General features: G+C 43.0%; 1 protein-coding gene across 1 annotated transcript in view; it reads right to left on the bottom strand.

Annotated features, from left to right (window-relative positions):
- Nucleotides 1-10,685: 10,685 nt before the first annotated feature.
- The window catches only part of KCNK2 (potassium two pore domain channel subfamily K member 2), a 143,354-nt gene continuing 138,478 nt past the window's right edge, over nucleotides 10,686-15,561 (bottom strand). Inside the window, exon 7 of the mRNA XM_019549471.1 lies at nucleotides 10,686-12,873. Coding sequence (XP_019405016.1) covers nucleotides 12,556-12,873 — 318 coding nt within the window. The 3' untranslated portion in view covers nucleotides 10,686-12,555. The remainder of the gene's footprint in view (nucleotides 12,874-15,561) is intronic.

Here is a 15,561-nt window from a genome sequence, read left to right as displayed (position 1 = left end):
TTTTATTCAGGAAATGCAGACACATGCCTGCAGAAGCTGAGGGGCACTACAGCACTGCTCTCAGGCACATAGTCAGCATGTGCTGTGCATTGGCTTCCTCTTCCTGCTGCCCCCGAAGTCTCTGGGATTTGCAGTCCAGAATCACAGAAGCAGGACTCTGAAGGGCTGCTCATCACTTCCTCTTCCTTCTGCCAGGTACCTCTGGGATTTTAGTCCATAGTCACAGCCAGCAGTAAGTTTTTAGCAGGGCAAGACAGCTCTGTGCTCAGGGGAAGGGAAGCTTAACTCCCCTCCCAGTAAGCCAGCCCTCACTGTTCCAGCTAGGGAGCAGAAGGGCGGAGCCAGCCCTCACTGTTCCAGCTAGGGAGCAGAAGGGCAGACAGGCCAGTCCAGGGCTGTAAAATGCTGTGGGACTCTGATTTAACTGGAACCAGGAAGGGGTCTGGGACAGAAGTTTCATAAACCAGTTTGACCTAAATCAGTTCAGTCTGATACTACATTCTTAAACCAGTTTCAGTCATTTTGAAACTGGTTTATGTGTACTGGACTTCTATTCAGTTACAGTTTTAAACCAGTTTCTGATCACTTAAACCTGTTTGTGTGTAATACCCTAGTAATTCATTTAGTGTTTCCCAGGTGGTCTAGAAAGGGGCTCGAGCCAAGTTAAAATGTATTTAGTATCCTAAAATTAAACCCAGCTTTTGTTGCAGCTGATCAGTGCCCAGCAGAAAGTTACAGACATTTCATGTGATTAGCTGCTTCTCTTTTTCCACAGAAGAGAAACCCACTCGGGAACCCCAGGAGATAGCTTGTAATTTCTTCAACACCTTCCTAGACAGTTTTTGTTCTTTATCTGCTCATAACCTTCCAGACAGCCACAGAGATCTTCCTGATGCAGACTATTCAAGTGGCAGACAGACTGAGGAGCCGGAACATCACAGGGAAATGGTTTTATTTTCAATGAACATAGCTCAAAAAGATTTCTACAGTATCCATTGAAGGCCTACAATACCATAGGTCCAGAAGCCAAGTCAAGGGCCAAAGTGCCAGGTGTCAGTTGATGTCCAATGATTTATGCCAGGGGATCAAGTTAGCTTCTTGTCAAAGCCAGGCCAGAGGTCAGGAGCCAAAGAATCCAACATCCAGGATGACCTAAACAGAAGTGAGAGGTTCAGGGGTCCAAAGCTCAAGGCAGGGCTGGAGAGGTAGAGATGTCCAATGCAGAAGTGGAAGTACTGGTCACACACAGAGGCCAACAGCAAAGATACTGGTAGGCCCTGAAGTAACTGTGAGGGGTTTATAGCTCTCCCATCAGGGCCTTGTGGCTCCTGTTGGTTCCCACGGGTAACCTGATTTCCCCATTGAGAACCTCATGGAAAGGTCCAAGCTTGGTTATATCTGTCCCCATCAGCTGCTTGGTGGTGCTGCAGCCTAGGCCTTTACCCATTAAGCCTATAAGACCTGGGTTTGAACCCATGGGGTCATGACAGGAAACAGAAAACTCTGCAGCCTTGTGCATGATCTTCTGATCATATTATGAATGCCATATAACTCCATAATAATTTCTATTTTCAAACTCTTCAAGCATATGCCTTCCCATACAATAAATCTTATTGTACACTGGACACATGCTTTGCTAATTTTTATGCATGTTTTCATTTATGACACCTTCCATCTATAAGGAGACCATATTATTCATTTCTAATAAAGCAAAATATGTGCAGGATAGAAACACGGCAAATAAATTCATTGAGTTATAATCATTTTGGAAGATGTCACTAAAAGTGATAAGAATGACTTCATTTATTTAACCATAGCCTATTAACTGAAACAGCAGCATAAAAATGTGCACCTTCCCTTATCTCTGTAGCCAGTTTTACATTTACTATTCAGTTTTTCAACTTTTAAATAATTGCATTTGCTTTTGTAATGAAAAGGGGGACAGGCGTTATTGTATTTTCTGCAGTCATAGGTCTGTTCATACTTTCCTTTGTAATTCTCTCTCCCCGCTATTCTTGAGAGGATCAAATTGTTTCTTCCTGTTAAGCCAGAGTAAATATGGGGTAACGCAACAAAAGTCAGTAGAGTTTACATTCAAATATCACTGCATCTTCATACTTTGTGTCAGAAATTTAGGTCAGAATTTTGCCTGGGATCCAAAGCCTCCAATTTATTTACCAGTTTCCAAGTAAATAATTTTTTTCCATTTTTCAGGCTTTATGAATGCAAAAAAAAAAAAAGAGAGAGAGAAAGAGAAAAATTATTAGAATTATCTTAGTTCTCACTTAAAAATCTACACATGCACGCTTACTGCACAATAAGCTAAGCTAATCGCAAATTTGGGTATCAGATTTAGTTGTGATTAGTTGATGTACATTAATGCATATGTAGACATGACCCAGCACTAACTTTAGTGCCAAGTCTACACTGCTACCAGAGGACCGGCCTGAGCCCAGCCCCAGGGCTCCTGGCTGGGTGTCTCTCCTGCCCTAGGGCTAGGCTGTCTCTGTGGCAGCCCCTAGCTGCAGGCTGTAAAATCCTGTAGCCATTTTGTGCCCTGGGGCACACTAGACACTGCCTGAGTGAGCCTGTGATCTGCATAGGAACACGGCAGGTCTCAGGTGCCCCATGGACAGGACACAGGAAGCCTCTGCCAGCCCTGCCCCCTAGCCAGAGCTGCTGCATGTCCACAGGTGAGCGTTACAGAGGGCTGCAGCCTGTTGCAACCCCTGCCTAGACCCGAGATCTCTCCAGGGCTGCTGGCTGGCTGTCTCTGGCAGCAGGGTCAGCACCTGCTCCCTGCTGCTGCTCACCCCCATCAATGTGCTCTGTGTTTGCAGGTGTTTTGGCTTCTGCTGCGTGGCTCCCAGTTCCTGGACATGCCCCTGTCCTGAGCACTACTGGCCACTGTCCAGGGCCAGCCACACAGGGACAGTGATGTAGGGGTCCAGAATGCTGACAGGAAAAGCACTACCACGATGTCATCATCATCATCCCCATAAAGGCCCAGCCCTGCTCATGTGCACACAACCCAGACTTCCACCCCGGCCCCCAACTGGAGCCAGGAGGAGGCTGGCAACCTTGTGGTGCTCTGGGGTGATGCAGCAGTTCAGAGGCAGTTCATGTGGGGCAGAAGCTTGAACACCATATTTATGAGGCCCTGTTGAGCAGCATGCAAGAGCAAGGTCACTCCTGGATGGCATGACACTGTTGCATAAAGGTCAAGACTTTGTGGGCACAGTGGGTGCCCATTACTGACCACAATTATCAGTCTGGTCATACCCACCAGATCATGCCTTTCACATGGGACCAAGCCAGGTTTTTTGGCACCCCAGGAACCAGGCCAAGCCCCTACAGTGGTCACCAGCAGGGGTGACCTAGCCAAACCCCTGCCCCACCTTGACCTCTCTGGTGACCCATCACTGCAGGAAAGACCTTCAGGTGTTCAGTGTCCTGCTCTGTCCACCTCCGAAGCTGCTGCATCCACTGGCAGCTTGGGGAGCCCTGGCCAAGAGCTGCCTTGACAGCTTCACAGCTCCAGACACCACCATGAGAAGCAGCTGGCCATGTCACCCCTGGCTGCCAGCAGCAGTAGCTACCACCCCAGGGGGGAGCCCTGGCCAGGTACTGGCCCAGTGTGCACCACAGGCTGAGGACACTGAGTGCAGCCAGTTGCTGTCACCAATGAGAAGACCCACACCAAGCCTCTGGCCTTGGCATCTCCAGCCACTTAGTAAGCCATGCACTGGGGAGAAGGCCTTCCTAGCCCTAGCCCCTGCCCCTGGCCCTGGCCTTTCCTCCCAGCATGGTCTGCCTACACTCCCCCAGCCCTGGGTTGCCCCTTCTACAGCACACAGAGGCAGGACACAGTTCAAATCTTTACTGAGCAGCTTATGTCCCTACAGCTAGATAGGCACAGGCCTCTCATACCCTAAGGAAGGCAGCAATGTCCTTCTTGCCAGCAATGTCCTTCTTGGCAATGGGGGGCAGGGACATGTAGTACTGCCACTGGTAGCCCTCTAGGCAGTGGTGGAGGTTGCATGGCAGGCCAGGTTTGCCCCCTATGCCATCATAGCTCAGGGTCCCAAACCAGGCCTAGGGCACCACGAGGATCAGCAGCAGGAAGGCTTAGTGGCTTGGGCACAAACATCTCATTGTGCACTGCCCAGGGGACATGCAGCAGTGGCATGCTTGGGGCACAGTGGTGGTGCAGGAGGGAGCTGGCCCGGGGCAATTCCCTGGGGTGGCCCCCAATGGGGAGAGCAGGGGCATGGTCAGGCCCTCGCCCAAGTTGTCTGGGAGCCTGTGCACCCTAAACCCATGTGTTGTGGCCTGGACAACAGTACTGCAGAGGAGAGTGGCCTGCAGGAGGAGGGAGGGGCTGGAGCCATGGCAGCAGGTGCTGCCAAGAGCCTGGCCTGGGCTGGCCTGGGGACAGGAAAGGGGAGGCAGGCTGCCTGTAGCCAGCACCCAGTGGCCCACCAGCCTCAGGGGAGTGAACACAAACAGGGAGCTCAGCCAGCATCCACCTGGGCCCGGGCCCACCCAGCACAACTTACCTTGGTCCCTGGGCACCCATGCATGGCCAAACCCTGGTCTGAGGCCGGGCAGTGCATGGCTCCTGATGGAGAGCATCTAATCTCTGAAACATTGCCTCCAGGTCACCTCCACCCAGCACTGGAGCTTGCCACATGCACCAGCAACCCAGACTACACCGTGCAGAGCTCTGTTTTAAAGATGGCTGCCAAGTGCTGGCAGCTGGGTCCAGAGGCTGGGGCTCTCCCAGTGGCCACAGAGGGACATGGCAGGACTGGAGGGAACTGGCACTAACTTTAAACACCTGACAAAAATCAGTTACTGTGCATTAATTTAATGCACAGTAAATTTAATTGTGATTAATTGCACGTGTAGATGCACCTTAAGTCCCATCCTCTAGAAGTAGAAAGAATGTTGCACTAGGAGCCTAAACTGGTTTAGGACCTCTTCATCTCTAATTTGCTCAATAGCTGAGTGCAAATGGCCTTCTACCGCTTTCTACTTGGTATGTACACACACTGTATTTGGAAAGGATGAATCTTTTGGCCAGAACCTCTATGTGGATAAGTAAGTATAGCTTCATCAAATATCAATGCCCATCATCTGGGGATCTAGCCTACCAGGAATGTCTTAAGAGTTAGATACATGCCAAATCTCAAATCTTGTTTGATTTGGCACTTAGATAATTGCTCAGAAAAATCTTGCACAGTATAAATGAGGAAAAACTCTGGATAGAACTACCATGCTGAAGAAAACTGTAGGAAAAATGTTAATTGATCTTCGTAAGGACTCCTTAAGTTCTGAAAACAACCAAATGATTATAACCTTAAGTTAATATTAATGCCTGGAGATAAAAATGAAGGCCAGGTACAGACATTAATTATACTTGTATGGGTATAAGTAATTGAAAACCAGTCTATAACTATAATAGAACAGAAGTTCAGCACACAAAACCGGTCTAAAAGACATTCAGCACATACAGACTGGTTCAAAAATGGTGAAACCCAGTCTAGGATTTGTCCCTCCCCCTGCCACCAAACAGTGAATGTGTGTTGTGTTCAGTACCGATCTAAACTACACCCACCACTTACAAAAAACTCAGATTGATTCTGCCTCTGTTTTTTTAAATGTCTTTATCTAGTCCAAAAATAGAGAAAGAGCTTTGGTTGGTATAAATTGTCACTGAGAGGGTGCTTCTACACTTGCACTTAATGCTCATGAATAAATTCTGGTGCTTATTGTTCCAGAAATTATTGCTCTTCGGATCTGAGTCTTCACATGCGCCCAGGACTGCAGCATATTGAGCCAGGTTGGAGCAGCCCCAGCTGACGGGGGGGGGTTAGGGATCAGCCTGCCAACCTGAGGCTGCTCTGCCCTGACTCCGTGTGCTATGGAGCAACTGGCTGGACCATGAGGGTGTTCTGTGTGAGACTAGCTGGCAGGCAGCCCCCACACCAAATCACTCTAGTGCCAGCGAGGGCAGTGTCTCCATGTGCAGTGCTGTGGAGTAAATACAAGTACTATCCTGCTGTGGAGTTAATTAATTTACTCTAGCCTAACAGGGGTGCATGTGTAGATGTGCAACATTTATTACACAGCTAATTAATCTACTCTACAGTAAATGTTTCATGTAGCTGTGCCCAGAGTCAGGCAGGATGTAGAGCAGGGTAGCACCTTAGAGACTAACTGGTTCGGAGTACATGGTCTAGTATATGCAGTAGTTAAAGAATAAGTATTCTTTACTCATTTTCAATAACATTTGGATTTGGTATAAGGAAAAAGATGTCTCTTACTGGGAACTTTTTAGTAACTGGATTTACATTTTTGTAATCTAGCAAATACCGTCTCTACTCAGAACTAAAATGTACTACTTTTCAGTTAGTTTGAAAGGTCACATGTATCTTTTCACAAACACTTGTCAGTCTCCCACTGTACAATTCAGAGCACCTAATTACCAAGCCAGTAGTCATTATCGGTAACTTTATAATTAAAAATGTCATTTCAAGCTGCTGTTCATCCACTGGAAAATATTATTATTTATTACTAATGAGAGGGAATGTGTTCCCATCTGTTTCTTTACTGTGTGTGCACCACATGCCTCTCTCTGGAAAAATGGAGCTCTCTCTCTGTCTGTGTGTAATTTATTCTCTAGGATTAGCTAGAATTAACACCTGGATTAATACAGTCAGTGCTTTTCAGCAGCATACCATTGAAAAGATTTAATTGAATAGGCCATTATAAATGTGTCTCTTTAAACTGTATTTTCCTGACCTAAATTACAAGAAGCTCTAAATACCTGTGGCCCCGCTGTAGTGTTATTTACAAAGAATTGACAAGTAACCTATTTCACTCTAATTGGCCACATAGCCATTAGACTGATCGTAGTTGCAGCGTTCATTAAACAAATGGAAAACCAGCTATACATTCAAGAATAGTTTACTGATACTACCTAAAGCTTATCTGGAACCAAATGTAATAACTAGAAGCCTTTCAAAATAGCATCTGTCACCACTGCTGGAGAAAGATTACTATTAATCCCTAAAGATCTGCTAGAGTCTACAAAAATACTGATTTTTAACTGAATACAATTGTATCATTTCAAATTAGCAGTTGGAATAACAAAATCTGTAAAATGTTCCTGATGAAGGACACAGTTTTTTCTGACTTGAGACTCCAACAGGTGAAATATGAACCCAGAAAGAATGAAAATGTTCTGCTTTCTCTGCACTACCCTTCAGGCCTGTTTATCCAGCTGTGAGAGTATTGTTCCAGGGTAAAAATGGTATTTCTGTGGCTTCAAACTGCTGTGGGCTCTATACCACTGTCCAGGCCACCTGCTGGAAATTGGACCTGTCTCTTATCTGTTCTGTGATCTTAATTTTTTGGCTCTGGAGTGCTCTTTGCATCCAGTATGAAGGTGAAACATCCCTAACACTGGGAAAGAGGGACAGTGTATTGGGAGTTGCTGCAAAACATCTTTCACACTCCCACGCTAGAAAGTGTGCAAGGGGAGGGGATAGCTACTCAAAGCCACACGTTTCCTCTTGTAGCTGGGCAGCCTAATTCTGCCCATCATGCAGAATTATGCCTATGAGTGCAATCTAGCCCTGTATTGGTATGAGTTTGTCAGCAATTTGTTTCCAAGGTAATTACTGTAAATAGCCTCAACAATCCAAGAGTGGCATATTAAGAAATTCCAAAAAATCACAACCTCTCCCCACCCCGACTGTTAGAGAGGCAGAGTATAGGCAAATGCAGGGTTACTCCAGTTGCTTCACTAAGAGGCTTCAGATCATATTTAGCTGTGCTGTGTTTTATCTGACAATGAGAAAAGAAGATAAATGGTTTGGTGGTATTTGGGCCTGTCAAGGTCAGAACGTGCTACCAATCATAGGTCATTCTAGCAGGTTTTATTGCTATTCCTTTTATGTGATGTCTGCTTATATTAATTAGCAGTAAAACTGACATTTATTTCTACCAAAGTGAAATGGGGAAACCTTGCCCAGACCAAGTAAAGCAGCAAGTGCCCTGGTAGTCTGAGACAGAAATATGCCTAGGAGGGGAATCTGATGCAGTCACAATGAGCATTACTGTAGTTCTGTATTAACTCTTTTAGTATTTTAATAACTTAATACAGTTCAAAAGGAAAAGGAGTTGCTCTGAAACTTCCTAAAAGAAGAAAGACTGGATGGTTTAGCATAAATACATTTTTGTGCACATGAAGGAAGGGAAAAAAAGCATCTTATTTCTCACAAAAACTAATGTGTTGTATTTATCTATCTGGGAAAAACAAAGAAAATCTCCAGATAAAATTAACTGTATTCATCATATCCTGAGCATATGATTTCTACCTGTTGACACCATCCAGCCTGTTGTATCTCTTTCTTTCTTTCTTAATTATTTCAGCTAGTTATCAATGGAACAAAAAGTGTGACAAATGAAAGTTAACCCATCCAGCCCACTTCCATTTTGTCTCATGAGTCAGGAGAGATCTGGGCCACAACTGGAAGGGAAAGTAGGGATTAAGAGCTAAATGCATACTTAAAAAATCAACAAATGCCGCTTTCTACAGAAGCCTTGAAGTAGTACTCTTTTTCCCATAATCAGTTCCAAAACTCAGTATGAATGAATCTTTAAATAATTTAACAAAGAGTATTAAGGCCTTTCACCCAAAAAACTCAAAGAATTTAAATGTCACAACACACCACATAAGTAATCCTGATTCTTTTGTTAAAAGCAAACGAATACAAACAAAGAATGACCCCTTTCCTATCTTAAATGGAGAAATATGATGTTCTCTGATTTTGGATGATTTAGACTTTGAGGTCTAGCTTCAGAGCTGTCAGTGCTGATTTTCAGAGGCACTGAACACCATCGAATCCAATTAACCATTATATGCTCAGTATTTCTTAAAATAAGGCCCTCAGTGTCTCAATGAGATGCCCAAACCAACAGAAATACCCAAAGTGGACACTACATGCATTCCCTGGGGACAACTAGTAGCAGCACATATTTGTGCCACTGCTAGTTGTCCTGGGGAATGCCCCTGCATGAGTGCTCTGGTGTGTGACAAGTTGTCCCAGGTGGGGTAGGGAAGGCTAGGGCCAGCACCTGGTCAGGTCCCAACAGCCTTATCTGGGGACCTGGGGGCCTCCTAGGGCTCCAGCAGCAGGGATCCAGGCATGCAGAGCCTGGCTGGCAGCCAGAGTGTGGCTCTGGCTGGACAGGCTCTCGTTTTGGGCAGCATACACTGCCGCCACGTGCACCACCCTGCTTCTTTCTGCTGCAGGTTTTTTTTACACCCAGATTTCCCGGTGTCAGAAAAACCCACCACACTGCAAATTAGCAGAGCAGTGAACATGTGCAGTCACTGCAAACTGCACGTGCATGCTTATCTGGACATGCTGAGTTCGGCCTGACTTGTCCAGGATACAGAACTAATGTTCCATGTTTACCATACAATCCAGAATCTGAATGATGTCAGAGTAGGAATATGGAGTTCACACAGTCTCTGATCTCTTCTCACTGTATCCTTCTTAAAACTTCTCTCATCCTACACACTCAGGCTTCACATTGCAGCAAACTCTGTTCGCTTGCCACATACCATCCCCTTGTGGCAGACAATGTCTTCTGTACCATTGGTCTTCAGAGATTCTGCACAGCCACTTCCCCACACAGAGTTTAGCTGGAGAGTTTCGTTCAAGTCACCACTTCAAAATTCATATGGTGCATCTGGAAGTGCAGACACCTGATCATCCTTCGCATATTAACTAGGCAATATTGGAAAGTAGTGAGTGTATAAATGAGAAATCTCTCAAAGTCTTCCCTTCTATTGTACTAAGGATTTGTTGGAGCATTTTTTCCTACCTTCTAATTAAGTATTCCTTCTGTTTAAACTATCCTACTTGGGGGTGTATCCTGAACTCCTACAGACTTCATATCCATTAGGAGGCAGTGTTCCACATGAGATGGAAGGCCCTGGTTAATGAAAAGCTGCTTGGTGAATGGAAGACCCAGGAAAGGGTCAAATAGGCTATTGCCTCAAGAAGGTGGTCCCTCTGAAAGCAAATGGCCACAGGTGACTGGAACCTGAGTCTATGTGACCAATCCAATTCCAAGACTTTACTTGCTCATGAGAGCTGTCTTAGTTCTAAGAACCAATCACTAAATTAAACAGCAAATCAAACAATCAATAATATTGCAATAAGGGGGAACCCTTCCACTCCTGAACTGATGTAAACAAGGAATGTCTATGAATCAGACTTTTTATCTCTTAACACTTTTTGTTTATTTTACTAAGCTGAAAATAGATATTTGGTATTGGTTTGGAGAATATATCAGTAGGTACAGCTCCTGTCAATGGCAGTGACTTATACTTCTCCACTGATATATGCCTTAGTATTGAAAATCTGTCCTGCTGATTCTTTAAAACAAAACAACCAAAAACCAAAATGTTGAGGTGCAGTAACCAGAAAAACTCTGCTGTTTAGTATTTAGAGTCAAGTTGTCCCTTTGATTGTTAAACCAACTTAAATTACAGAAGGCTGCAAGCTGTTATGGAACCTGTGGGCTAACTTTCAGAGGCCTAGTATCACAAATGATTGTTCAGCATCCCAGTGGCAGGAAGCAGAAGACCCAAAAAGGCTTACTTTAATTAAAAACTTTATTTTTCATTACAGTTCACAGTTTATACATGGCAAGAGGAGCTTCTCACCATGTGGACATTCAGAACACTGCACTGGGGAAGAAAGGAATCTTTTTCTTTTATAAGAGCATGGCCTGATACTACTTCATAGAACATCCCTCCTTGTAAAAGCATAGTCTCTGGAAATGCTAATTCATAGATATTTACACTCGTAATTTATATTCATTAGAAAACAAGCTTAAGCATCCAAAACATCGACATTTATATTTTGTATGTATGGTATTTAATGATCAGAGATGCTATAAGATTTGCCATTTGAATCATACCCAATCAACAAAGTCTTGTTTTATTCTTTAATTTACACAGAGCCTAAATAATTCTTTTAGGGCCTGATATAGTCATTTTATGTACAGCCAGGTTACAACAGACTAAAATAAGAAAAAGAATTAAAAAACCCAAAATGACCCATTCCACATGCTCGCCCTGTATTCCTTCTGACTCACACACAACTATAAACAAAAGAGCAAAGGATACAGAATTAAAGACAATGGGTTTTTTCCCCCTTTAAAGAAAACAGACAAACACCGTGGACTGGTTTCAAATCTGCATATCATCAGCCTATCCTTGTGGAATATTCATCCATATTCAGCTTGTGCTATTTATCAGCTTGTCTTTATATCTGTATTTGCATTCAGAAAAATCTGTATTTATAAAGTACAAAGACACAGTAATACCAGGTTCAAATGCATTCCCACATTAGTCACACCTCTAGCACAGGTAGCAGCTGTGCAGTGTGACAGTTGGAAAAGCACTCTGGCAAGATAACTGTGTAAAATATAATATGGCATCTGATGTGACTTGTCTTAAAGAGAAAGTTTAGAATATTTTCAAAGAGCAGATATCTGGCAGCAGCTTTATATCTATTAAAAATGCTATAGTATTTTCTGTATTGTTCTCACAAATGTAATATTAGAATGCACCAATTCAAAGCATGATATTTCCACATATTATTAATTTCTATTTGCTCTTGTCATCTACCAAATAATTTAGTTACCAATAAAAATGAAGGTGTTTTTGGTACATCTATTACGCAGGATAAAACTGCTGAACGCTGCTTGAAAAATATGATCTGAAGTAGATCCACATATTCTACAGGCCTGGTTATAATATATCATCAGGACCTGAGTAAAAAAACTTTCAGTGGACATTTCTGCAACTCTTATAACTTCAGTGCCTTTAAAGCTAAAGCTAGGAGTGTTGCTTTCAGTTTTGGCCTCCATACCCAATGCTGGTATCTTCATTACAGACACCTTGAAAACATTGTGATTTCAGGCAGGATGGACATTCAAAAGAAATGCATTGCTCATGTAAAACAAACAAACAAAAACCATACACGAGTTATAGAGGTTCTGATTTTTTTGTTTTGTGTTTTTTCAAAAGATAAGGCACTGACAAAAATTTCTTAGGTAAAAGGCTGCATAAGAATTTCTTGCCATTTACAAATATGCTGTAGTCCATAAATGGTTCATTCCTAGGCTCAGTAAGGTAGACCCTGAAAAGTTAAGGACTGATCCCTCAAAGCTACATTGTTAACATAATCCATTCTGTAGGCCATATGGCACATTAGGAGAAATGAAAAACAGTCTGGGCACAAAAGGCATTGTACATTGCTTGTTCCAGCATCTATCAACAATAGAAGTGCCATTTATCTTGTGTTTTTGAAGAGATATGATGATGATTCTGAATTGTGTTTTCTGCTGAACTCATGCACATGTATAAAATGCTATTAGCATCAGTCATGGACAGGAAAAAAAAGGAAGTATACGGCCAGTCTAAACAAGAGTTTCTCCAAAGGTTGGGATCCAAAGTCATGGCTATTTAATGTTTTCAATAACAGCAATCTCTTCTGCTGCACAGTGAGGAGTCAAACCATTCATATAAATGCTGTCAGTCTTTGTTAGAGCTGGCAAGATGTCCTTCTCACTACTTAGGTGGTTGACTGACAGGGTTCTCTTGCAAGGAGTCAGATCTTGACTGTGGTTGACTGCCAGTTCTGCAGAGAGCTTCCTTTTGATGGAGGTAGCCCGTTGAAACTTGTCATAAATCTCTACACTTAAACGTCGGCGGGTTTCTTTGAACTCTGCTGTGACATTGGCTGTCCATTCGGCAGCATGAGCTCTGAACTCTCCTACCTGCAGCACACACAAGAGAGAAATATTACTGGACTTGTACTTTAAGGACTGCTTACATTCAAGAAAACAAAGTGAATAGAGAGAACAATGTTCCTACCTGCTGAACAAGAGCTGTTGCCAACTGGCACAGCTCCTCTGTGACTCAAAGTCACTTTTTAATCAATAAAGTCTAGTTTCACACAGTTACATTCTGTTATCCAAAAAGTGGGGGGAATCAGATTTGTGTCAAGAATGACACTAAAAATGGAACAAAAATATATGCACTTAAGTATTTAAAGGCTAAATCATATGGGGTCACTCAGGGGAATTTCTCTTTAAAAATGATGTCCTGACATCTGAGAAGAACACAGCTGGTTGGGAGGGGTCTACATTCCCAAGAATACAGGCTCTGTTATGTATTGTTACCAAGGATGATAGTTGGGGTTATTTATGGGTATTCACACTGTCTGTGTAACATTCCTTGTAAGACTTGGCACAGAATTTTCTAAATTTAGATAGAGATTTTTTTAAAGAAAATGTCAGCTGCTTTTATAATATTTTCAGTGCAAATTCAAACCCAGGCTAATTCAAGTGACAGTTTTTGTCAAGTCAGCAATATGCTTTGCTGTTTTTTTCTTTTTCAATTAATCCTCAAATCACATCGAAAAATTACAATTACATCAAGGCATTTCTCAGGCATTACTAATTACACGGAAATTATGTTCTTTCTGCCAGTCAGAAAGCAGGGGTTTCTCACAGCTGCCATTATGCAAATATTTCCATTCTGATTGGATAAGACGATCTGGTTTGTATAATGACTATTTCTCAAGTGAGAAATAAGGAAATACCTTCAATCTGATCAGTTACTGCTCTCAACACTCTGAAAGCATTTGATAGCAATTAACATAGAATCTGATCCACTCTTGGTCAAACCAGTCTCACCCCATGATACCTCATTCCACGTAGCTTTCAGCATCAGCATGAGAAGGTGTTTGAAGGAAGGGAGAAGAGTTAAGGTTGAAGTCTAGGTCCCTTTGGGCACCTAAATGGCAGTTGTCTACCCACATTACATTTTTGTAACTTATGATTTAATGGCCCCTTCACTGTAGATACATAAGTATGCACATATAGACTGAGCCTGCACAGTACAGATGGCCATGCATAAGTCCTGGGGAAAAAAAGACAATGCCCTCCAATGTTCCAGTCCCAGTCTGGTTAGGACATTTGTTCAGGAAGAAGAATACTTGGCTTCTACCCCCTCCCCCTGCAAAGAGGGTTTGAACGTGTGTCTTTCTGATTTCCCAGAACAGTATTCTAATCATCAGGCCAGAGGCTAAAAGGGTGACCACATTTCCTGAAGCCTGTGGGGAGGAACGATGGGGAACAGAATGCTTCAAGATGCCCCCATTACGCTTCTCAGTTGGAGACCCCTGCATTGTCACACCATTTTGGCATTTTTAAGTGCTCTAGCACAGGAGGGAAGGTGTGGGGGGTGCAGATATCTTTCTGATAGTGAATTGTTCAGTAATTGAAATGTGAGCAGGATTTGAATTGCTTCAAATATACATCTGAATTTGCTCCAAAAAGCTGACAGTTTTCTGAAAATGGGACAAAAGCATTCATTTGAACAAAGCAACAGAAAAGTTGTTTAAAATGGGACTGTCCCAGCAAAATGGGACTTACGGTTACCCTACAGGTTAGGCATTGCTCCAATCTTCAGATCTTTTAAAGTTGAACCACCACACTTCGTATTTAAACATCACTGGCTAAGATGGATAGTGAGCAGTGGGGAAATTTCTGCCCTATTGGAAGCAAATATCCATCTAAAATCCAGGGCCTACCAGGACAGCATCTTTCCCATTAAGCCACTCACTTACTCGCTAGCTTGTTCTGTTCCTCCTGCCTTCCCAAATCCCCCTCTCTTGTCTTCCAGTAAACTTGGCAATGACCATATATTTTGCTAAAATTAACTGTAACCTTAAAATTTATTTTCTATTAAAACATTGGCCTCTGAATGCATTTAGCCCAGCATACACTAATTAAGTTCATATTAGGCTGTTTTCCAGAAAGGTTTTTAATTATTTTTTTCAGATAGTTTAGCTAAGTTCAGAAAGGACATGATAGACCGCTGATTAGTGTCACTCCAAAGGAAAGCACTTTAAAAGACTTAATCCATTTAAACTATTACTCTAGGAGGGCAGAGTCCAGAATTTTCTAACATTGGCAACCAAGCATCAGGGACTACATGAATACATATTTGCTCACAAAATAAATAATAAAAGAAAAGAAAATAACAGAAAAGAAGAGAAATATGAAACACTGGCTTTAAAAAGATTGTAAACCATTTGAAACATGGCCACAGGACTAGGTGAATTTTTCAGTGCAGGTGGAAACTGAGACATAGGGTGTTTAAGAGACATGCTCAGTGGGGGGGAGGCACTTTAATTAGCAGAGTTCAGAGAGCTGCATTAATTTAAAAGTGCCCAGAGCATCACGTGTATCAGTGTCCCCACACTTAAAAATCATGGCAGGATACTTCGAAATAAAGCTAATCAAACAGCCTATCATTTAAAGCACCCCACCACCATTTTTCAGCACAGGCATGCTGATACATGTGATGCTCAGTGCAATAGCAAGGGGCGGGGGGAGAGGGGCAAATGCCCCAGGTACAGAAGCAAAGGGGTGCCAACAGGCATTGCCCAGCTGGGG

Source organism: Crocodylus porosus, unplaced genomic scaffold, assembly GCF_001723895.1.
Source record: "Crocodylus porosus isolate Cpor-Errol unplaced genomic scaffold, CroPor_comp1, whole genome shotgun sequence".
Lineage (NCBI taxonomy): Eukaryota > Metazoa > Chordata > Crocodylia > Crocodylidae > Crocodylus > Crocodylus porosus.
Note: the sequence above shows the minus strand (reverse complement) of the source record. Positions and strands in the feature narration are given on the sequence as shown.